The 23,190-nt window shown below is 40.1% G+C and overlaps 1 protein-coding gene across 6 annotated transcripts in view; it reads right to left on the bottom strand.

The window, feature by feature from the left end:
• The window catches only part of birc6 (baculoviral IAP repeat containing 6), a 356,853-nt gene that overhangs the window by 194,389 nt on the left and 139,274 nt on the right, over positions 1–23,190 (bottom strand). For all 6 annotated transcript variants that reach the window (XM_078404650.1, XM_078404651.1, XM_078404652.1 and 3 more), the window contains 3 exons: positions 22,611–22,710; positions 20,001–20,215; positions 9,496–9,704 (listed from right to left, as the gene is read on the bottom strand). In XM_078404650.1, coding sequence (XP_078260776.1) covers positions 9,496–9,704; positions 20,001–20,215; positions 22,611–22,710 — 524 coding nt within the window. The remainder of the gene's footprint in view (positions 1–9,495; positions 9,705–20,000; positions 20,216–22,610; positions 22,711–23,190) is intronic.

Raw genomic sequence — 23,190 nt, 5'->3', positions numbered from 1 at the left:
GCGGAAATGGTGTTAGTGATTTGGTCATATGGATTTGGAAGAGCCTTACTGAAATAAGGGTGGCACAGCGATAGAGTTGCTGCCTTACAGAGCTTGCAGCGCGGAGAACTGGGTTCGCCCGACTATGGGTGCTGTCTGTACGGAGTTTGTACGTTCTCCGAGTTGTTCGGTTTCCTCCCACACTCCAAACACGTACAGGTTTGTAGGTTAATTGGCTTGGTGTAAGTGCAAATTGTCCCAAGTGTGTGTAGGATAGCATTAATGTGCGGGGATCGTTGGTCGGTGGGAACTTGATAGGCCGAAAGGCCTGTTTCAGCCCTATATCTCTAAAGTAAACTAAACTAAGAGAGGGTTGTGGTGGAAGGATAATTTTGAGGGTAGAAGTCTGTGACCAGTGGAGGTGAGGAAGGCCCTCTGCTGTTACACACACATATATGGTAGACACAAAATGCTGGGGTAACTCAGCGGGTCAGGCAGCATCTCTGGAGAGAAGCAATGGGTGACGTTTCAGGTCAAGATCCTTCCTCAGACCCGAAACGTCACCCATTGCTTCTCTCCAGAGATGCTGCCTGACCCGCTGAGTTACTCCAGCAATTTAAACCAGCATCTGCAGTTTTTTTTTCCCCTGCACACATAGAAACATAGAAAATAGGTGCAGGAGTAGGCCATTCGGCCCTTCGATCATGCACCGCCATTCAATATGATCATGGCTGATCATCCAACTCAGTATCCCGTACCTGCCTTCTCCATACCCCCTGATCCCTTTAGCCACAAGGGGCACATCTAACTCCCTCTTAAATATAGTCAATGAACTGGCCTCAACTACCTTCTGTGGCAGAGAATTCCACAGATTCACCACTCTGTGTGAAAAAAAAACCTTTTTCATCTCGGTCCTAAAAGACTTCCCCCTTATCCTTAAACTGTGACCCCTTGTTCTGGACTTCGCCAACATCGGGAACAATCTTCCTGCATCTAGCCTGTCCAAACCCTTAAGAATTTTGTAAGTTTCTATAAGATCCCCCCTCAATCTTCTAAATTCCAGCAAGTACAAGCCGAGTCTATCCAGTCTTTCTTCATATGAAAGTCCTGCCATCCCAGAATTCAATCTGGTGAACCTTCTCTGTACTCCCTCTATGGCAAGAATGTCTTTCCTCAGATTAGGAGACCAAAACTGTATGCAATACTCCAGGTGTGGTCTCACCAATGCCCTGCACAACTGCAGCAGAACCTCCCTGCTCCTATACTCACTGTCTCACTGACCTCACTGACTACTACAACCACACTCTCTCCTCCTGCCTCGACCAGCTTGCACCTATAAAAACCAAAAGTTTCCTTCACCCACTCTGCTCCCTGGTTTACCCCCGAACTCCGCATGATGAAAACTCATGCCCGCCAACTTGAAAGACTCCGCAACAAAACAGGTCTCACAATTCACTCCCAAGCCTACAAAGACCACCTGCAGCACTACAAAGATGCCCTCTCCCGTGCCCACTCCACCTACTACTCTCAAATAATTCACTCTGGCTCCGGAAACCCCAAAACACTCTTCTCTACAATAAACAAACTCCTCAGCCTCCTGGACACCATCTCCCAATCATTCACAGTTGACAAATGCACCACTTTCCTTTCATTCTTCCAAAGCAAAATAGACAGCATCTACAGCACCTTAACCACCAACGCACCTGCTCCCCCTCAAACCACCTGCTCCCCCTTATCCTGCCAACCCCTGCCTCAGTTCTCCCCAGTCTCTACCACCGACCTCTGACCTCTTCACAGGAATAAAAACTGCCACCTGCTCTCTGGACCCCATCCCCTCCAGCTTTGTCAAGGCCTGCCTTCCTGCTCTCTCTCCACTTATCACTGCAACAATAAACTCCTCCCTGTCCACTGGCATCGTCCCGCCATCCTCAAAATCGCTGCTGTCACCCCCATTCTGAAAAAACCTGGTCTCAACCCTGACACCCCAAACAACTTCAGACCAATCTCCAACCTACCCTTTCTGTCCAAAGTTTTGGAACGTGCTGTAGCTTCCCAACTCAAATACCACAAGACGTTGAAGAGACTATTAAATCCATGAAAAATGGGAAGACTCCTGGCCCTGATGGCTTAAATAATGAATTTTATAAAAAAGTTAGTGGTTTGATCTCTCCACGTTTGCAAACTGTATATAGTCACGCCTTTAAACAACAGAGATTGCCACAAACTCTGACTGAATCAACAATAATCCTCATTCCTAAAAAAGATAAGGATTCTGAAGACCCTGGTTCGTATAGGGCGATAGCTCTTTTAAATACTGATCAGAAGATATTAGCGAAAATTTTAGCTCAGAGATTAAGTCTAGTTATAGACAAATTGATACACCCCGATCAATCAGGCTTTATAGCTAAACGATATTCATTTTTCAATTTGAGACGCTTGTTTAATATAATTTATTCAAATAGACTATTAAATGAAGATTTAGCAATCATTTCGCTAGATGCTGAAAAAGCATTTGATCAAGTAGAATGGCCCTATCTTTTCTCAGTGATGGAAAAATTTCAACTAGGTGAAAATTTTTGTGCATGGGTGAAACTTTTATATACATCCCCAACAGCTAGAATATTAACTAATCAAATGCTGTCATCTAAATTTCATTCAGCTAGGGGTTGTAGACAAGGATGTCCACTATCACCACTTTTATTTGCCCTTATTATAGAACCACTTGCTGAGAGTATTAGATCAAATTCAGATATTCATGGCTACAACACTAAACATACAACCAATAAAATTTCTTTATATGCGGATGATGTATTAATATATATTACAAAGCCAGAAATTAGCATTCCGAATTTATTAAATCTCATGACTCAATTTGGTTCATTTTCAGGTTATAGAATTAACTGGTATAAAAGTGAAATTATGCCAATAATGGAGCATAATCCGGCCATACTTCAACAATTTCCTTTTAAAATTGCCTATGAAAAGTTTAAATATCTTGGAATTTACGTGACTAGGAAATATACTTCTTTATTTAAATCAAATTTTCCTCCTTTACTTGTTAAATTACACAGAAATATCCAATTTTGGAAAACACTTCCTATATCATTAGTTGGTCGTAGTAATGCTATAAAGATGATCTTTCTTCCACAGCTACTATATTTATTTCAAGCAATTCCGATCTATCTTCCAAAAAAGTTTTTTTTTAAAATTGATTCAATTGTCACTAATTTTATTTGGGACTACAAGACTCATAGAATAAATAAAAGACACTTATGTAAGTCTAAAATTAATGGAGGAATTGCTTTACCTAACTTTTTATTTTATTATTGGGCGGTTAATATTAAAAATATAACCTGCTGGTTGGATGATTCTGATTAACAACCGGATTGGTTAAAGATGGAGAAAGAGGATTGTTTACCATTCGATATTGGTGCGATCCTCTTAGCTCCAATAAATTTAAATAAAAAAACATATGGAGGTAATCCCATTATACATAGTGTTATCCGTACCTGGAAACAATTAAAGCTTACGTTAAAATTGAGTAAATTGTCTGTTTTCCTTCCTATTGCGAATAATCCTTCTTTTAAACCGTCTGTCTTAGATAGAGGCTTTGCTCAATGGAAAAGTTATGGAATCAAAAGGGTGGGAGATCTTTATCATAAGGGAACTTTTCTTTCGTTTCAGGAGTTACAGCAGAAGTACGGATTACATGTTAATAATTATTTTAGATATTTACAACTTAGAGATTATGTAAAATCACACATGCAAGAATATAAGTTTAGAGGTCCAGAAACACTTGATGTATGCCTGAATCGATATTATAATTCAAATAAATTAATATCCTTTATTTACAATATTCTCCTTGACACTGACATCCCGTCATCAGAATCTTATAGACGAGCATGGGAGGACGAATTGAATCAATTTATAATGCAAGATATATACATATACATCAATGTTCATTGAATACTAGACATTCCTTAATACAATTTAAAATAATACATAGATTACATTATTCGAAGACGAAATTAAATAGGATTTTTCCTAGTATCTCTCCTATTTGTGATAAATGTCAATTTCAAGAAGCTAATTTAACTCATATTTTCGTAACTTGTATAAAAATGCAAAACTTCTGGTTGGAGATTTTTAAAATAGTTTCTAAAGTTATTAATAAAAAATTAGATATGGACCCAAAATTAATTATATTAGGATTATCAGAACATACTACAAATTTTACAGTAAGTCAGGTATATTTTCTTGATTACAGTCTAATAACTGCGAAAAAATTAATACTTAAATTTTGGAAAAAACCAATAACCCCCACAATTAAAATGTGGACTATGGAAATGACAGAGACCTTGCATTTGGAAAAAATAAGGTTTGCCTTAATCGACAAACCTGAGTTATTTTTAAAAATATGGTCTCCATTTATTGAATTTTTAGAAAAGTAAATGGGTTTGGCACAGGACTAAAATAAAAAAAATTAAATTAAAAGTTGAAACTTGAGTTAGGGGTTGGATGTACAACTGTGGTTATTGTCTCCCGGATCTACTCCCTTTAATTTTTATTGTTAGATCCTTTTTTTAAATTTTTTTTTTATTAACCCTCTTATTCTCTCTCCCCAAGTTTATAGTTTTTATTTTTATTTTTACTTTCTCTCTTCAAAAATTTAAAAATTGAAGCTATGTAAGAACTTTGTAACAAATGTGTTTTTTCTTATTTCTATTTGTACATATGCTTTTCAAAAAAAAAAACAAAAACAAATAAAATAAAATTTTAAAAAAATACCACCTCTCTACCAATAACCTGTATGAAACTTTCCAATCCGGATTCCGCTCCAACCACTGTACTGAAACTGCGCTCCTCAAAATCACAAACGACCTTTTCCTCTCCTCCGACGCTGGCAACCTCAACATCCTCATCCTACTTGACCTCAGCGCCGCCTTTGACACCATAAATCACTCCATTCTCCTCACCCGACTTGAAACCTCCTTTAACATCACCGGCACAGCCCTATCCTGGTTCAAATCTTACCTCTCTGACAGGCACCAGTTCATCTCCATTAACAACTGTAAATCCCCCACCGCTCCCCTCCCCCAAGGTGTCCCCCAAGGCTCAGTCCTTGGCCCCCTCCTCTTCATCCTCTACCTGTTCCCCCTTGGTCAATTAATCCACCGTCATGGTCTCAACTTCCACTGCTTCGCCGATGTTATCCAGCTCCTCATCTCCACCAAGTCAATCTCCACCACCACACACTCTACACTGACAAACTGCATAACTGAAATAAAATCTTGGCTTCAATCAAATTTCCTCAAACTCAACTGCAACAAATCTGAAATCATCATCATTGGTCCAAAAACGCTCACCAAATCCACCCAAAACTTCATCCTCAATATTGATGGTCTCCCAGTATCCACCTCCCCTCACATCCGGAATCTTGGAATCATCTTTGATCAAACCCTCTCCTTCGACAAACACATCAAACACATCACAAAGACAGCCTTCTTCCACCTCAAAAACATTGCCCGTCTCCGTCCATCCCTCTCCTCCACAGCTGCAGAAACCCTCATCCACGCCTTCATCACCTCCCGTCTGGACTACTGCAACAGCCTCCTCTATGGCGCACCTTCAAAAATCATCAGTAAACTTCAATACATTCAAAACTCCGCTGCCCGTCTACTCACCCACACCCCGATCCGTGACCATATCACCCCCGTCCTTTACAAACTCCACTGGCTCCCCATCCCTCAGAGAATCCAGTACAAAATCCTCCTCATGACCTACAAAGCCCTCCATAACCTGGCCCCATCCTACCTGACTGACCTCCTCCACAGGCACACTCCCACCTGCACTCTCCGCTCTGCTGCTGCCAATCTCCTATCCCCCCCCTCCGGACCAAACTCAGATCCTGGTGGGACAGGGCTTTCTCCAACGCTGCTCCCACCCTATGGAACTCACTACCCCAAACCGTCAGAGACTCCTCCTCACTCACCACATTCAAAACATCGCTGAAGTCTCACCTGTTCAGTACTGCCTTCAACCACTGAAGGTCACCTCACCTTCTGTCTCCTTTCTCTGTTCGTTTACTTATTTATCTATTTATTCACTTCCCTATGTTCTTTAAATCCCTGTAAAGCGTCTTTGAGTGTATGAAAAGCGCTATATAAATGTAATGCATTATTATTATTATTATTATTATTATACTCAAATCCCCTCACTATGAATGCCAACATACCATTCGCTTTCTTCACTGCCTGCTGAACCTGCATGCCTACTTTCAATGACTGGTGTACCACGACACCCAGGTGTCGTTGCATCTCCCCTTTTCCTAATCGGCCACCATATATGCATATGCAAGGGGAAGGAGAACTGGGAGATCAGGTTGCCAAATACTTTAATTCCCCGTCCCATTCTGACCTTTCTTTCCTGGGTTGCCACGCAAAAAAAAGCTTTTCACTGTACCTCGGCCTCTAAATTGAACTCGGCCTCTTCTATTGTCAAAGTGAGGCCAAACGGAGATTGGAGGAACAGCACCTCATATTTCGCTTGGGCAGCTTACCCAGTGGTATAAATCTTGATTTCTCTAACTTCAAGTAGCCCTTGCATCCCCCTCTCTCCATCCCTCACCCACCCAAGTCGTTATAACAGCTTCAAAGCCATCTTGTTGAGTCTCATTGTCTGTAACTCGTTTTCACTAGCCCACAGCTAACATTGGCCTGTATCATCGTTACTATTTTGCATATCTTTCGAGACCCTTCTTCAGACTGGTTAGGGATAAGGGAAACGAGTGATTATAGATGATGAGAGATGTCGAGAGATAAAGAAAAATGAATAAAAGATATGCAAAAAAGTAACGATAATAAAGGAAACAGGCTGTTAGTTGGGTGAAATCGAGAAGCTGGTGTGACTTGGGTGGGGGAGGGATAGAGAGAGAGAGAGAAGGAATGCAGGGGCTACCTGAAGTGAGAGAAATCAATATTCATACCACTGAGCTGTAAGCTGCCCAAGCGAAATATGAGATGCTGTTCCTCCAATTTGCGTTTAGCCTCACTCTGACAATGGAAGAGACCGAGGACAGAAAAGTCTGTGTGGGAATGGGAAGGAGAATTAAAGTGTCCAGCAACCGGGATATCAGGTAGGTTCACGTGGACTGAGCGAAGGTGTTCAGCGAAATGATCGCCCAGTCTACGTTTGGTCTCGCTGATGTTCAAGGTCATATCTTGAACAACGGATACAGTAGATGAGGTTGGAGAAGGTGCAAGTGAAGCTCTGCCTAAACTGAAAGGACTGGCGCGGTCCCTAGAGAGGGTAAAAGGCCGTTCTGGGGAATCGAAGAGGAGGGGGACCGGTGGAGACGGGAGAAGGGGTTATCACTGGGAGGTGAGGACTCATTCCCATAGAGAAAGGCTCGGAGGCGGAGGCAACGGAAGAGGAGCTCTACGTCGTGGTGGACCCGGAATCGTTGAGGTGGTGGCAGAGGGGAACGAAGGTGAGGCCTCTGTTGAGGACTGACCGTTCCGTATCAGAAGGGGGAGGTCAGGGGGATAAGTTGGGGTCAGAGGAGGGCCAGGGGATGGACAGAGCGATGTCTGGTGGGGGGGATGGTGGGTGTTCAGAGAGGAGGGGGGCATGAGGACTATTGTATGGGTGGGGGGTGGTCGGGGTAACCTGGTTGAAAGGGGAAGGGGAAGACCCATCATTGCTGAGGTTCCCTGTGGGGGGGGGGGGGGGGGGAGGGGGGGGAGCAATAGGCCCCAGGAGAGTCAGACCTCGTAGTGTGAGTCTGCAGCATGGACGCTGTGGGCCTGGTGTTGTGCCTGGAACTCAGGTGTGGCGATGGCTCCGGCCCGCTGGTGGGCGATGGAGAGGCGAGGGCTTGGTGGAGTCTCTGGTGGAGGTCTGCAGGGGGGATTAACCGGGGATAGATGCTGTCATGTCCTGGGTATTTATCCACCTTAATGCTCAAGAGCCCCAACACCGCCTCCTTTATAATCTCAAATTTCCTTCAATATTCTCCATACTGATTGTATGGAATAAATAACCCCTGTTCCTCTCACTAAGCTGGATATCTAGTTTTAAAAACATAGTTGACTACTATTTGTACAATAGGGAAAAGTGCAGATTTATTCAATATATACACCGATCAGCCAAAACATTATGACCTGAGGAGCCAAAACTTTATAGCACCTGCCTACTATGCTGTTGGTCCTCCGTGTGCAGCCCTATATGCAGCAGTGTATTGTGATGCACTTTGTATTGTGACACATTCCTCCCGTGACCACCATTAAAATTTTCTGTGACGTGCCACAGTCGACCTTCTGTCGGTTCGGACCAGACGGGATAGCCTTCGTTGCCCTCGCACGTCGATGAGCCTTGGGCACCCAACACTCTGTCACCGGTTTGTGGTTTGTCCCTCCTCGGACCACTGTCGGTAGGTACTCACCACTGCTGACCGGAAGCACCCCACAAGCCTTGCCGTTTCACAGATGCTCTGACCCAGTCGTCTGGCCATAACAATTTGGCCCTTGTCAAAGTTGCTCAGGTCTTTACTCCTGCCCATTTCCCCCACATCCAACGCATCAACTTCAAGAACTGACTGTTCACTGGCTGCCTAATATATCCCACCCCTCGACAGGTGCCATTGTAACAAGATAATCAATGTTATTCACTTCACCTTTCAGTGGTCATAATGTTTTGGCTGATCGGTGTAAGTGCATGCTTGTGAGCAAGCTCACTGCAGTTTTCCTCCGACCGGGATTCAAAACATCGAGTTCTCCAGACCAGCCACGAGCAGAAGGGATAAGACTCGTGGCTTCACTAATCCTTTTATAGCAAGAATCCTGCTATAGGAAGGAAGTTGTTAAGCTGTAAAGAGTGCAGAGCAGATTCACAAGATGTTGCCAGGACTCGAGGCCTGAGCTGGAGGGTTGGGTAGGCTGGGACTCCATTCCTTGGAGTGTACGAAGATGAGGTGATCTTATAGAGAGCTGTGTAGGGTGACTGCATAGAGTCTTTGACCCAGGAATCAAGAACCAGAGGACATACGTTTAAGGTAAGAGGGGAAGATTTAATGGGAACCTGAGTGGCAAATTTTCTCACAGAAGATGGTGGAATACAGAACAAGAGGAAGTTGAGGCAGGTACTAAAACAACATTTAAAAGACAATTGACAGGTTCTTGGATAGGAACGATTGAGAAGGATATGGGGCAAACGCAGTCAGGTGGGACTAGCGTAGATGGGGCATCTAGTCCTGCATGGGCAAGTTGGGCTGAAGGGCCCATTTCCGTGCTGTATGACCGACCTGATGACTTTTACTGTATTTCACTGTAATTTAATAAACCTAGTTTCTTTGTCATCTTGAAGTGTTCTTTTTGTAATCAGAATCCTTGAAATCAACTTGTACCATTACAACCTGTAATATTTCAACTGTGAATAGAGAACACTCTAAAACCACCTGCACCAAGACATGGGTAAAAAGAAATAAATATATATTTCTTTGCAGATGGTTAAACTAACCTGCATTGTATATCTTCTTGCAGAGCAATCATCATCGTTAACTGCTGTTCCATTTCTGGCTGACTCGCTGAACCATTTTCACCTTTTAGAGGGTCATGTATTAACTTGATCTCACTTTCCCAAGGCAAAATGTAGGTGTGCCCATAGTATAGCCCAAGCGGTATTTTAGCTCTTGCATTTGTGCTCCCGTAACGCCCAATCACTGTAATCTGCCCAAGAAAAAATAGTTTTAAAAGCATATAGATTTTATGAAAAAAATTATTAAACATTCTCATTATAACTTCTCACATTTGATCAGGTTGCCTTTGGTTTCGGCACACATATTGTACAATTACCACTTGTGTCATTCTCTCTACCCATCCACTCTTTCAGGATGAGTCAGTCCGACGCTTCAATATCCTATTTAACAGATTTGTATTTTAATTCCATGACCCCTCAATTACAAAGCTTTGTACACACAACGGAAAGCCTTTCTCCACACAGTGGTGGTGCAGCAATAGAGTTGCTGCCTGACAGCGCCAGGGACCCGGGTTCAATCCTGATTACGGGTGCTGTCTGCACAGAATTTGTACCTTCTCCCTGTGGCCGGATTATATTTTAATTGGCTTCTGCCAATCGTCCTAGTGTGTAGGATAGAACTAGTGTATGGGTGATCATTGGGCAGTGTGGACTTGGTGGGCTGAATGGCCTGTTCCCACACTGTATCTCTAAACTACACAATGAAAAACATCATTTATGCCCAAGCATTTGTGATCTCAGACTCAATTATTTGCATATTGGCCTGACTGGCATTCCATCTTCCAAACTTTACAATCACCTCCCTGACATCTCAGTTGATCAAATGCTAATTTACATTCAGTCGTATTGTCATTTTTTCTTTTGTTGTATACATGGATTTTAATAAGCCTTTGATAAGGTCCCTCGTGGTACTGCGATCCAGAAGAAGATGTATCGGGTTTATGATGGCTTGGAGTCATATGAGGAAAGATTGGAAAGACTGGGCTTGTATTCACTGGAGTTTAGAAGGGTGAGAGGGGATCTTATAGAGACGTATAAAATTATAAAAGGACTGGACAAGCTAGATGCAGGAAAAATGTTCCCAATGTTGGGGGAGTCCAGAACCAGGGGCCACAGTCTAAGAATAAAGGGAAGGTCATTTAAAACCGAGGTGAGAAGAAACTTTTTCACCCAAAGAGTTGTGAATTTGTGGAATTCTCTGCCACAGAAGGCAGTGGAGGCCAATTCACTGGATCAATTTAAAAGAGAGTTAGATAGTGCGCTAGAAAAATCAAGGGATATGGGGAGAAGGCAGGCATGGGTTACTAATTGTGGATGATCAGCCATGACCACAATGAATGGCAGTGCTGGCTCGAAGGGCCAAATGGCCTCCTCCTGCACCTATTTTTTATGTTTCTATGAGTCAAAACTGGCTTTGTCACAGAAGAAGGTTATTCAGGCAATGGAGGTCCGCAGGGATCTATGCTGGAACCTCTGCGTTATATAAATGACCTGCTCTCTAGTGGCAGCATGTCGTAAGGTTGCATATTGCTTGCTCCCTTAACTTTTAACTCTTTTTTTACCACTCTTTAAATATTACTTAATTTCAAGACACAGAATAACTTTGTTTAAAAGTGTTGACAACACTTTTATACATTTTATACATTTTAACCTTACAAAGGATGGAAACAAGAGGTAAAAAAGGTTCTCCAAAAAAAGATCGTGGTGAAGGCATGGCGTCTGATCCCAGTACTTTAGCAGCAATAGCAAAACTGAGTGATAAACTGGATAAAAGATTCTGCGGCTTGGAAGCATTAATGAAAGAAGTTGGAAACAAGCTGAAAGAAGTTGAAAACAAGCTGAGTGTGTTACAAGCCGAGTCTCGCGAACAGAAGGAACAAATTGCTAATTTGTTAACCTTGGATCATGAAAGAGATGTGAAGATTGCTGCATTGGAACGGAAAATGACCGAGAATTCCTGAGCGCTCGAACATTACAAGATTAAAAATATGAATCTGGAAAATAGAAGCCGTCGGCAGAATCTGCGAATTGTTGGTCTGCCTGAAGGTCGGGAAGGTGATGATGCTATTAAATATGTTTCTAGAATTCTAAAGGAGATCTTCGGCGCCGAGCAGTTTGGAGATCTGCCGATTTTGGATAGTGGATAGGTCGGGAAAAAACCCGGTCTCGGAGACAAACCGAGACATTTGATTGTTCGGTTCCACTTTTTGCAGATGAAGGAAAATACCCTCCGACCAGCAAGAAGATTGGACATGATCAAATTCCAAGATTGCAAGTTTCGTATTTTACCTGACTACAGCCGTGAACTTATGAGATTAAGTGCTTTTCTATAAGGTAATGTCTGAGTTATTTAAGAAGCATCTAACGCCCTTCCCTGACCTATCCAGCCAGATTGTGAATACAACTCCCTGATGGTACTATTCAGTTCTTCAACAATCCGCAAGATGCTTCCTGCTTTCTGGAGGATTATCAAGACCCAGCATAAACTTTATATTGTTTTCTCTGCCGCTACTGTCTGAATTTATAGTTTATCGATTAGTTTATACATTGCTCCCGGCATTGCTGTGACTGGGGGTGGACAGTGTTCAATGTGTGTCCCCCGAGCTGCGATGAGGAGCTGCTGAGAGACGGTTTGAGTTACAATCCAAGATCTCTTATTTGTAATTTGACACCATAATACTTTTCCATTCTAGGATGTTTATTATGATTTTATATTTTAGTTTCTTCTTTCTCTTACTATCCTTTTTAGTTATCCTTTTTAGTTATCCTTTTTATAATTGTTTGACTTTGTAAATAATTAAGAATTTAACCTGATGAGTTATTTTTTATTATTTTTCAGAACATTAACATGATGGTATCATACCTTAACTTTTAAGTTTTTTAAGATATTGGTATTTTTCAGAATATTAATATGAGTTATTAATACTTGAGCCTTTAAGATTTTAACCTTTAATACTTTAATCGTTAAGATTTTTAAGTTATTGTTTTTTATTTTTAATGACCCGCTTTTGGGTTTTTCAGAATAAGTAAGAATTTATTTCGGTAACTGATTTTTTTGAATAACATTACGACCTTTTTAGATTTTATTTTGTAAGACTTTCCTTTTTCAAAATGTCTTTCGAATGGTTTTCTTTTTGGAAAACAATACTGTTCTTCACATTTTTCATGTATTTTCTAACCATAATATTAATTTGTTTTGACTATTGAGTGGTAAATATACCTTTCCTCTACTTATGGATCTGTTGCTAGAGAGACGGGGTTAGGGGAGTGGTTAGGTAGCGTACTGACTACTGCCTACTGGTCAGTTTCGGGCTTTGCGTGGGTGGGGGGGCGGGACTTTTGCTTTTAGTTTAGTTTTTTCTTTCTGGGCTGTATTAGAACTACAAAAATGTTTGAAATGTCGTAACTTCCGATTCCGCATTAGATTCTTTTCCTTCCGGTCTCATGAATTACTGTGGTCTACAAAGCTAACCCTTTACATTCCATATGATTTTACAAGCAATATGGATAAAGTTATTAATCTTATCTCCTGGAATGCTAATGGTTTGAATCATCCTATTAAGAAGAAAAAATAGACTAAATGCTCAGATTATCTTTGTTCAGGAAACTCATGTGAGGAAGGAAGATAATCAACGTTTTTTTAAGTTTTGGAGAGGGCCGCAGTTCCATTCAAATTCACAGGCAAAAGTGAAAGGAGTTTCTATTTTTATTGACTCCTCAATTTCGTTTGTTCATTATGAAACTATTTCAGATCCATATGGTAGATTTTTGATGTTTACTGGTTTACTTCATAACCAAAAAGTTGTTATGGTGAATGTTTATGCACCTAATATTGATCTCCCTGAGTTTTTTAAACAGTTAGTTGCATCCTTTCCTAATCTAAACGAACATATTTTGATAATGGGTGGAGATTTTAACTGTTGTTTGAATCCCCCAATGGATAGATCTGTATCTAATCAAGCACTCCCAAATAAATCCGCTAGTTTTATTCATTCTTTTTTACTTGATTCTGGAATGTTAGAAGTTTGGAGATTCCTACACCCAAATGATAAAGAATTTTATAAGAAAATAACTGCAGATGCTGGTACAAATCGATTTATTCACAAAATGCTGGAGTAACTCAGCAGAGAAGGGTCTGAAGAAGGGTCTCGACACGAAACGTCACCCATTCCTTCTCTCCCGAGATGCTGCCTGACCTGCTGAGTTACTCCAGCATTTTGTGAATAAATTGATAAAGAATTTTCTTTTTTTTCTCATGTATATAGATAGACCTATTAGTTTGACGTCTATGGTGGGAAAATTAATGGAAAAGATACTTAGGGACAATATATATAATTATTTGGACAAACAAGGCCTGATTAGAAACAGTCAACATGGATTTGTGCCTGGAAGGTCATGTTTGACTAATCTTCTTGAATTTTTTGAAGAGGTTACCAGGGAAATTGATAAGGGCAAGGCTGTGGATGTTGTCTATATGGACTTCAGTAAGGCATTTGACAAGGTTCCACATGGAAGGTTGATTAAGAAGGTTAAATCGTTGGGTATTAATAGTGAGGTTGCAAGATGGATTCAACAATGGCTGAATGGGAGATACCAGAGGGTAATGGTTGACAATTGTATGTCAGGTTGGAGGCCAGTGTCTAGTGGAGTGCCCCAGGGATCTGTGTTGGGTCCACTGTTGTTTGTCATTTACATTAATGATCTGGATGATGGTGTGGCAAATTGGATTAGTAAATATGCAGATGATACTAAGATAGGTGGTGTAGTTAGTAATGAAGTAGAGTTTCAAAGTCTACAGAGAGATTTGGGCCTTTTGGAAGGGTGGGCTGAACGATGGCAGATGGAGTTTAATGCTGATAAGTGTGAGGTGCTGCATTTTGGTAGGACAAATCAAAATAGGACGTACAGGGTAAATGGTAGGGAATTGAGGAATGCAGTGGAACAGAGGGATCTGGGAATAACTGTGCATTGTTCCCTGAAGGTGGAATCTCATGTGGATAGGGTGGTGAAGAAGGCATTTGGTATGCTTGCCTTTATAAATCAGAGCATCGAGTATAAAAGTTGGGATGTAATGTTAAAATTGTACAGGGCATTGGTGAGGCCGAATCTGGAGTATGGTGTGCAGTTCTGGTCGCCAAATTATAGGAAAGATGTCGACAAAATGGAGAGGGTACAGAGGAGATTTACTAGAATGTTGCCTGGGTTTCAGCACTTAAGCTACAGAGAGAGGTTGAACAGGTTGGGTCTTTATTCTTTGGAGCGTAGAAGGTTGAGGGGGGACTTGATAGAGGTTTTTTTAATTTTGAGAGGGACGGACAGAGTTGACGTGGGTAGGCTTTTCCCTTTGAGAGTGGGGAAGATTCCAACAAGGAGACATAGCTTCAGAATTGAGGGACAAAAGTTTAGGGGTAACATGAGGGGTAACTTCTTTACTCAGAGGGTGGTGGCTGTATGGAATGGGCTTCCGGTGGAAGTGGTGAAGGCTAGCTCGATTTTATTATTTAAGAGTAAATTGGATAGGTATATGGATAAGAGGGGATTAGAGGGTTATGGTCTGAGTGCAGGTAGATGAGACTAGGTCAGGGAGAGTGGTCGGCGTGGACTGGAAGGGCCGAACGGGCCTGTTTCCGTGCTGTAGTTGTTATATGGTTATATGTTATATGGTATATCATAGTTACTCCAGGATTGACTACTTTATAATAGACTCCCAGTTAGTTTCGTCAGTTACTGCGTGTGAGTATGATGCAATTGCCATCTCTGATCATGCACCATTGAAACTATCAATCAAACTATCTGATTTAAATTCTAGTGCTAAACAATGGCGATTTAACACTACTTTGCTTCAAGATTTGAATTTTGTTAACTTTATTAAGGAACAGATTGCCTTTTTCTTTTCAACAAACTCTGCTGAAGAAATATCCAATGGGGTATGGGATGCTTTTAAGGCATATATTCGTGGACAAATTATTTCATACTCCGCGGGATTAAAAAAAACAAATTAAAAATGAAATATGTATATTGGCTGATGAGATTAAAGAAATTGATAAAATATATTCAAAAGCTCCTAGTTCAGAGCTTTATAAGAATAGAGTTGAACTTCAAATGAGACATGATTTGTTATTAGTATCACCAATTGAGAATCAACTACTTAAAACCAAAAGTCACTTTTATATACATGGTGATAAATCTGGCAAATTACTTTCCAATCAGTTGAAAGCTGTTTCAGCCAAACGTCAGATTATTAAAGTTAGATAGTACGAGATGGTACTCTGACAGTAGATCATGATGAAATTAATAAATCCTTTCAAGAATTTATTACCTTGCTATATCAATCAGAATTTCCTACTGATTCCAATATAATGCATGAGTTTTTAAAGAAATTGAATTTGACAAATTTATCACATAATGAGTCTTTGTTGTTAGATGAACCCATCACGGAGGAAGAAATACAGAAAGCAATCCTTTCGATGAACTCTGGTAAAGCTCCCGGTTTAGACGGGTATACAGTGGAATTCTTTAAATATTTTTCAAGTTTACTGTCCCCCTGGCTATGCAAAGTTTTTAAAGAAGCCCTTTTAATGAATAAATTACCACAATCCTTTTAAGAAGCATCTATCTCTTTAATTCTTAAAAAAGATAAAGATCTTACTGAAGTGGCATCATATAGACCTATATCATTGTTAAATGTAGATTCTAAAATTCTTTCTAAAATATTAGCTATTAGATTGGAAAACATTTTACCGCTAATTATTTCTGAAGATCAGACAGGTTTAATTTAAAATCGTTATTCATACTTTAACGTTAGGAGATTAATGAATATTGTATACACTGCTTCAAATAAAATTCCAGAATGTGTCATTTCACTTGATGCTGAGAAGGCATTTGACAGAGTGGAATGGGAATACTTATTCAATACACTTGAAAAATTTAAGATTGGTCCAAAATTTATCTCTTGGATCAAGTTGATATATCATATACCTCAGGCTTCTGTACTTACCAATAATCAGAGATCCCCTTTCTTTAGGCTCTTTTGAGGTACTAGACAGGGCTGTCCTTTAAGCCTTTTATTGTTTGATATTGCTTTGGAACCTTTGGCTATTGCTCTTAGGGAATCCCCCAATATTTTTGGCATTGTCCGTGGGAATAAGACATACAAGTTATCTCTCTGCGCAGAATTATATATTTCTAATCCAGAGAAATCTATTCCTGCAGTAATAGCTTTACTTAATCAATTTAGTCGTTTTTCTGGTTATAAATTAAATCTTAGTAAGAGTGAGCTTTTTCCATTAAACAATCAAATTTCGAATTATGGACAGTTTCCATTTAGATTGACTACTGACTGTTTTACTTATTTAGGTAAATTATCTCTTGGTAATTTAGAGATTACCAAGAAACACAAGGAGCTATTTAAAGCCAATTTTACGCCTTTAATTGACCATGTCAGACAACAGTTTACTAAATGGTCACCAATGTCCTTATCCCTAATCGGCCGAATCAGTGCTATTAAAATGATTATTCTGCCTAAATTTTTATATTTATTTCAGATGATACCTATTTTTATTTCTAAATCTTTTTTTTGATATTATTGATTCAAAAATTTCTTCATATATATGGCATAATAAAAATCCCAGACTAAGTAAAAAAATACGTACAGAAATTTTAAAAAGATGGTGGTATGGCATTGCCGAACCTTAGATTTTATTATTGGGCAGTTAATGCTCGTTATTTAACATTTTGGGCCAAAGATTTAGAGGATACCCAATGTCCAGGATGGATAAATCTTGAACGTGAATCTATGCAGGGGCTATCCTAGGGGCATCGTTACCGTTTACAATTACGAGATTGAATAAATATACGATTAACCCACTAATAAGACACACATTGCGAATATGGTTTCAATTTCGTAAGTTTTTTGGATTTAATATTTTTTTACCTTTATTTGGTGGAACAGATTTAACGACAAACAGGGGCCTAAACTGTTGAAATTTTTTTTTTTGTAGCCCAGATTCTGTTTTTTGGTTTTTTTTTGTTTTTTTGCTTATTTTAGTTTAGGGGGGTACATTTTTTTTAATTATTTTTTTTAAAATTTTTGTTTTAAATATATATATATATAAGTTCTCTTTTAACCTTTTATCTATAATTACATAGAGACTGGGAGGTCTATACCCTATATGTATTTTGAAACTGGATGTATATTTAGGCTACATTTGTTGTTAATGTAATCCTGATCCCTATGAATCAATACCACTGTTATGCTTATCATTTTTTGAAATTTAATAAAAAGATTTGAAAAGAAAAGAAAGAATAAATGAGCTAATCGTAAATGTAGATAGGTTGGCGAGTAAGTTTGCTGATCGCACCAAAATTGCTGATGACACCAAAATGGAGGAGTTGCAGACAGTGAGGATATTGCGGGATACAGATCAGCTGCAGAAATGTCCAAAGAAATGGCAGATGGAGTTTAACCCAAGCAAGTGCAAGGTGTTGCACTTTGCGAGATGAATGCGATTATACAGTTAATAGCATGACCCTTAACAGCATTCACGTACAAAGAGATCTTGGAGTACAAGTTCACAGCTCACTAAAGATGGCAACTCAAATAGATAGGGTGGTAAAGGAGGCATATGGTATGCTGGTCTTCACGGCTAGTGGCATTGAGTACAAGAGTCAGGAAGTCATGATGCAGTTCTAACGGATTTTGGTTAAGCCACATTTGGAACATTGCATGCATTTCTCGTTACCCCATTATAGGAAAGATGGGGAAGCTTTGGAAAAGGTGAAGAGGAAGTTTACCAGAATACTGCCTGGATGAGGGGGTAACTATTAGCTACAGGGAGATGTTGGATGGACTTGGATGGTTTTCTCTGGAACTTCGGAGGTTAGGAGAGCCTTGATAAGAATATAAAATATAAAAAGTATATAAAATTATGAGAGGCATAGATGCGGTAGACAGTCAGAACCTTTCGCCCAGGGTGCAAATGTCCAACACTGGAGGGCATAGCTATAAGGTGAGAAAGGTAAAGTTTAATGCAAATGTGAAGGACTGTTTTTTTTTTTACAGAGGGTGGTGGGGGCCTGGAATGCACTGCCAGGGGTGGTGGTGGGGCCAGATACCATAGTGGCATTTAAGAGACCTTTTGATATGCACATGGAAATGCACATGATATAGATCATGTATGGCCAGATGAGATCAGTTCAGCTAGGCATCACCTCTGGATAGAAGGAATAGGTGATGTTTTGGTGTCGAGACCCTTCTTCAGACTGAGTCAGGGGAGAGGGAGATACACAAATTAGGAAGTATATGGTGTGAAAACGAGACAAAGGGGATGGAGATCAAGGAAAATGTAGATCATTGTCAGCTCAGAGAAGTCAACAACAACGTAAACAAAGCAACAAAATAAATGAGGACAGTCAGACCGGTCGGTCGGAGAATTGGGAAGGGGGGAGTGATGGAGATAGAGGGAAGGCAAGGGTTACTTGAAGTTAAGAAGTCAATATTCATACCGCTGGGGTGTAAGCCTAGGTGAAATATGAGGTGCTGTTCCTCCAATTTGCGCAGGGCCTCTCTTTGATAATGGAGGAGTCCCAGTACAGAAAGGTCAGTGTGGGAATGGGAGGGGAAATTAAAGTGTTTAGCAACCGGTTGATCAGGTAGGTTTAGGCAGACTGAGCAGAGGTGTTCAGCAATATGATCGCCCAGCCTGCGCTTGGTCTCACTGATATATAGGAGTCCATACCCGGAACAGCGGATACAGTAGATGAGGTTGGAGGAGGTGCAAGTGAATCTCTACCTCATCCGAAGACTGTCGGGGTCCTTGGACGGAGTCGAGGGGGGAGGTATATGGACAGGTGTTGCATCTCCTGCAGATGCAGAGGAGGGGGTGGTTTGGGTGGGAAAGAACGAGTTAACCACCTCCAACGGGATCCCACTACTAGCCACATCTTCCCATCTCCACCCCTCTCCGATTTCCGCAGAGACCGTTCCCTCTGCAACTCTCCATTGTCAGAGTGAGGCCCAGCGCAAATTGGAAGAACAATTTTGTTGAAAGGTCCTTTCCTGTGTTGTACTGTTCTATGTTCTAAATCCTGCCCATCCATTACAATTGTGGTCAAATTACTAATATTGGCTGCCAGTTACACAACAGCTCAAATTAAAAATTCTGACCCTAAGATTCAAAACTCTGTGTAGCCTCCCTCCCACTTAGCCTTATAGTCTTCTCCAGTTCTGCCAAAGGACTGACTGTGTACCATCTGAAATCACTGATACACCTTTAGCCATCAAAATCCTCAAATGGACACATTCAACCTCTCCAGCTACCTCTATCATAAAATAGACTTCCTAAAAAACACCCATGTGGTCTAGATTTGATTATCTTATCAAATTGAAATTTTTGTTTGATTTTACTTCTGAGATTCCTTGAGATACTGTTACGGGTACTATCAATGTGAAAGTTGGCGTTGCTTCATTCAATATAAAGCGCACATACCTTCATGAACCTGCAAACAGGTGGTGGCAATAAATCATGAAGAATCAGTGAGTGTGTACTAATATCTGTAGCTACCACTATGCGCCGGCCATCCACCTCCTCTCCCAGCGTCCAAATGTCAATTGATAAAGACGCCAGGTCTGCACAGGTTGGAATCAATATATCGGTCATGAGTATTGGTCTCCCAAAGTCCAGCGTCACAAACCTTCTTGCACCTAAAAACAAAATCAGATTAAAAAAACAATTTAAATTGGTAAACACAGCAAAACCTTTGGTAGAACAACATATGCATATAATAGAATGACATACCACAGCTATTCTTATTAAAGAATAAGAATTATTTATTATTCTTATAAAGAATAAGAACTTTATTCAGCACATACCAAGATACCATAATTGACAAGATCACCTTGCAAATGCATACAAGAACAAAACTGTAAAAATATTAAAGTGAATGAAGTACTGAAAGTACTATATCATCAGACAGCATCTGTGGAAAGACAAATAGTTCACGTGTCAAGTCTGTGATCCTTCAGCAGAACTGAGAAAGAAAACAAGTTAGTGTCAGTAAGTGGACTAGAAAAATAAAATAGAATTAGAGAATAATTACAGCCCAGGAACAATTATTTGGATCATTTGTTAGCGCCAATTTGTTTTGAATTAATTTTTCAGGAAAGCAATAATATTTTTCAGTTTCTATGTGATTAACCCTCATCTATTTTCACTTTTAAGATGTTATGATCCCAAATAGGCTTTCTCACCATGTCCAACTATACATTCTATGCAAGGTATATTCTGCTATGATCCATCCAATGGCTAAAACTAAGTGGGAGCAACAGACCACTTGATTCTTTGATCCTACTCACCAGTCATTGAGGTCATGACTGTAACAAACTCCACATTCAAATATTTAGGAAAGCCAATGGAACATTGGCATTTGTTACAATAAATGGAGAATACACAAGTAGGAAAGTACGGTCCAACTTTGCAAGATAATATCAAGACTGCATATGGAAATTTTGTGTACACATTATAAGGAAGAAAGCAAACAGAAAATGCTGGATAACATGTCAGGCAGAATTTGTAGGAGAAAAAGGCCAACATTTTTGGCCTGCGATGTTCTGTCAGAACATAGCCAATTTCCACTGTGCTTTCACCTTTCTAACTCTACTTTCTTTTTTACACCTCTCTATCCCTACTTAGGGATAGGCTAACCATCAATATTTACTCCATCCACAGACTCCAATATTGCTACCTTGGTTATACTTCCCTCACCCTTCCTCCTGCAAGTACTCCCTTTTCTCAATTCCTAGACATTGGCAGTTTCTCTTTCCACAGATGCTGCCCAAACTATTCAGTTTTTCCAGCATTTCCTATTACTTTGACTTCTAGTTGGTGTTGTTGTTATTATTTTCATTTAAAGTAGAATTGTAATTGCATTGGAGGTAGTGCAGAAAAGCTTCACTAGATTCCTCATGAAGAGAAAGAGGTTAAGTAGATTGGACTAAAACATGAAGCAGGAAAAATGTTCCCAATGTTGGGGGATTCCAGAACCAGGGGCCACAGTTTAAGAATAAAGGGTTTAAAACTGAGGTGAGAAAAAAAATTTCACCCGGAGAGTTGTGAATTTGTGGAATTCTCTGCCACAGAAGTCAGTGGAGGCCAATTCACTGGATGAATTTAAAATAGAGTTAGATAGAGCTCTAGGAGCTAGTGGAATCAAGGGGGAGAAGGCAGGCACGGGTTACTGATTGTGGATGATCAGCCATGATCACAATGAATGTTTAGACTCGATCACAATGAATGCTGACTCGAAGTGCCAAATGGCCTCCTCCTATTTTCTATGTTTCTAACTCATTGTTGTTTAGAAGGATAAGTGATCAGATTAAAACATGAAAGATTCTGAAGGGGATTAACAGGGTGAATGCTGAATGCAGTTTGGCTTTCCTTCAAAATAAAAAGTTGCCCATTTAAAGATGATATGAGAAGAAAGAATAATTTCTTCTGTCATTTGTTCATGAATTTCTGGAATTGTGTATTGCAGAGACCGGTGGATGCAGTGTCACTGAATATATTCAAAGCAGAGATGGAATTTCAAGATATGGGGAAAAAACAGGAAGGTGGTGTTAAGGACCTTATTGAATGGCAGAGCAGGCTCCTTCTCCTGGGTTCTTTCCTCATATTAAACACTGAATTTCACTTCTTTATTGTCTTCCCCACCAATTCCCATTCAGCAAAACATCTTAGAATACACAAGTAGAACACAACTCAATAAGTGTTGTACTGACACCATCTGCTCAGGGATGCACAAAGCAGCAAATTCCAACACTTGTATGGGCATCAGTTCAGGACTCCAAACACATACAGGTATGTAGGTTAATTGGCTTGGCAAATGTAAACATTGTCCCTAGTGGGTGTAGGATAGTGTTAATGTGCGGGGATTGCTGGTCGGCGCGGACCCGGTGGACCTGTTTCCGCACTGTACCTCTAAACTAAACTAAACAAAACATTTATGATGTAAGGATGTACCTGCAGTTGAAACAATGCAGGAGTCAATGATTTCAGGAAGAAGAAAATACCAAAAGTTACAAATATAAAAAACATCGCTACCTGAGTGCATGCGTTCAATGATAATTGATTGATGTGGTGGAGGCTGAAGCAGATGTGAAGCATGAGAAATTGCCAGCGCTAGACCAGTACCCAGTGGACTCTGCAAAACAAAACAAAACATTAAAACCATAACCTTAAAACATAAACCAAAAATGTTAAGAATGTGGCACACACCTACACCTTATTTGTGAAACTAACATAATACCAAACATATTTCTGTGGAGCTTTTCAAACAAACTAACCAAAAATAAAAATAAATCACGTCTGATCATTAACGTTTTTATCCCCACATATTAACGATATAAAATGTGGGAATAAAGCAGTCTGCGTGGCTTGTAATATTCAAAAGGTTACAGTTCAAAAAACAATTAATCAGTATCTGTGGAAATTTTATGGTAACACAGTCACATTGTTGGCAATTAGCATGGTAGCTTTTCCTGAGACAGAAGGTAACAAGAGAAGATTGCACCCAAAACTCTACGTATTTCTCTGCAGTTGTTCATCTGATTCCGACATGCCATCTGTGTCAGAAGGAACTGCTAATGCTGGTTTAAACCAAAGATAGACACAAAAGGTTGGA

The sequence above is a fragment of the Rhinoraja longicauda genome, chromosome 9 (genome assembly GCF_053455715.1).
Source record: "Rhinoraja longicauda isolate Sanriku21f chromosome 9, sRhiLon1.1, whole genome shotgun sequence".
NCBI classification, from domain to species: Eukaryota; Metazoa; Chordata; class Chondrichthyes; order Rajiformes; family Arhynchobatidae; genus Rhinoraja; species Rhinoraja longicauda.
This window is presented reverse-complemented; position numbering and strand designations above follow the sequence as displayed.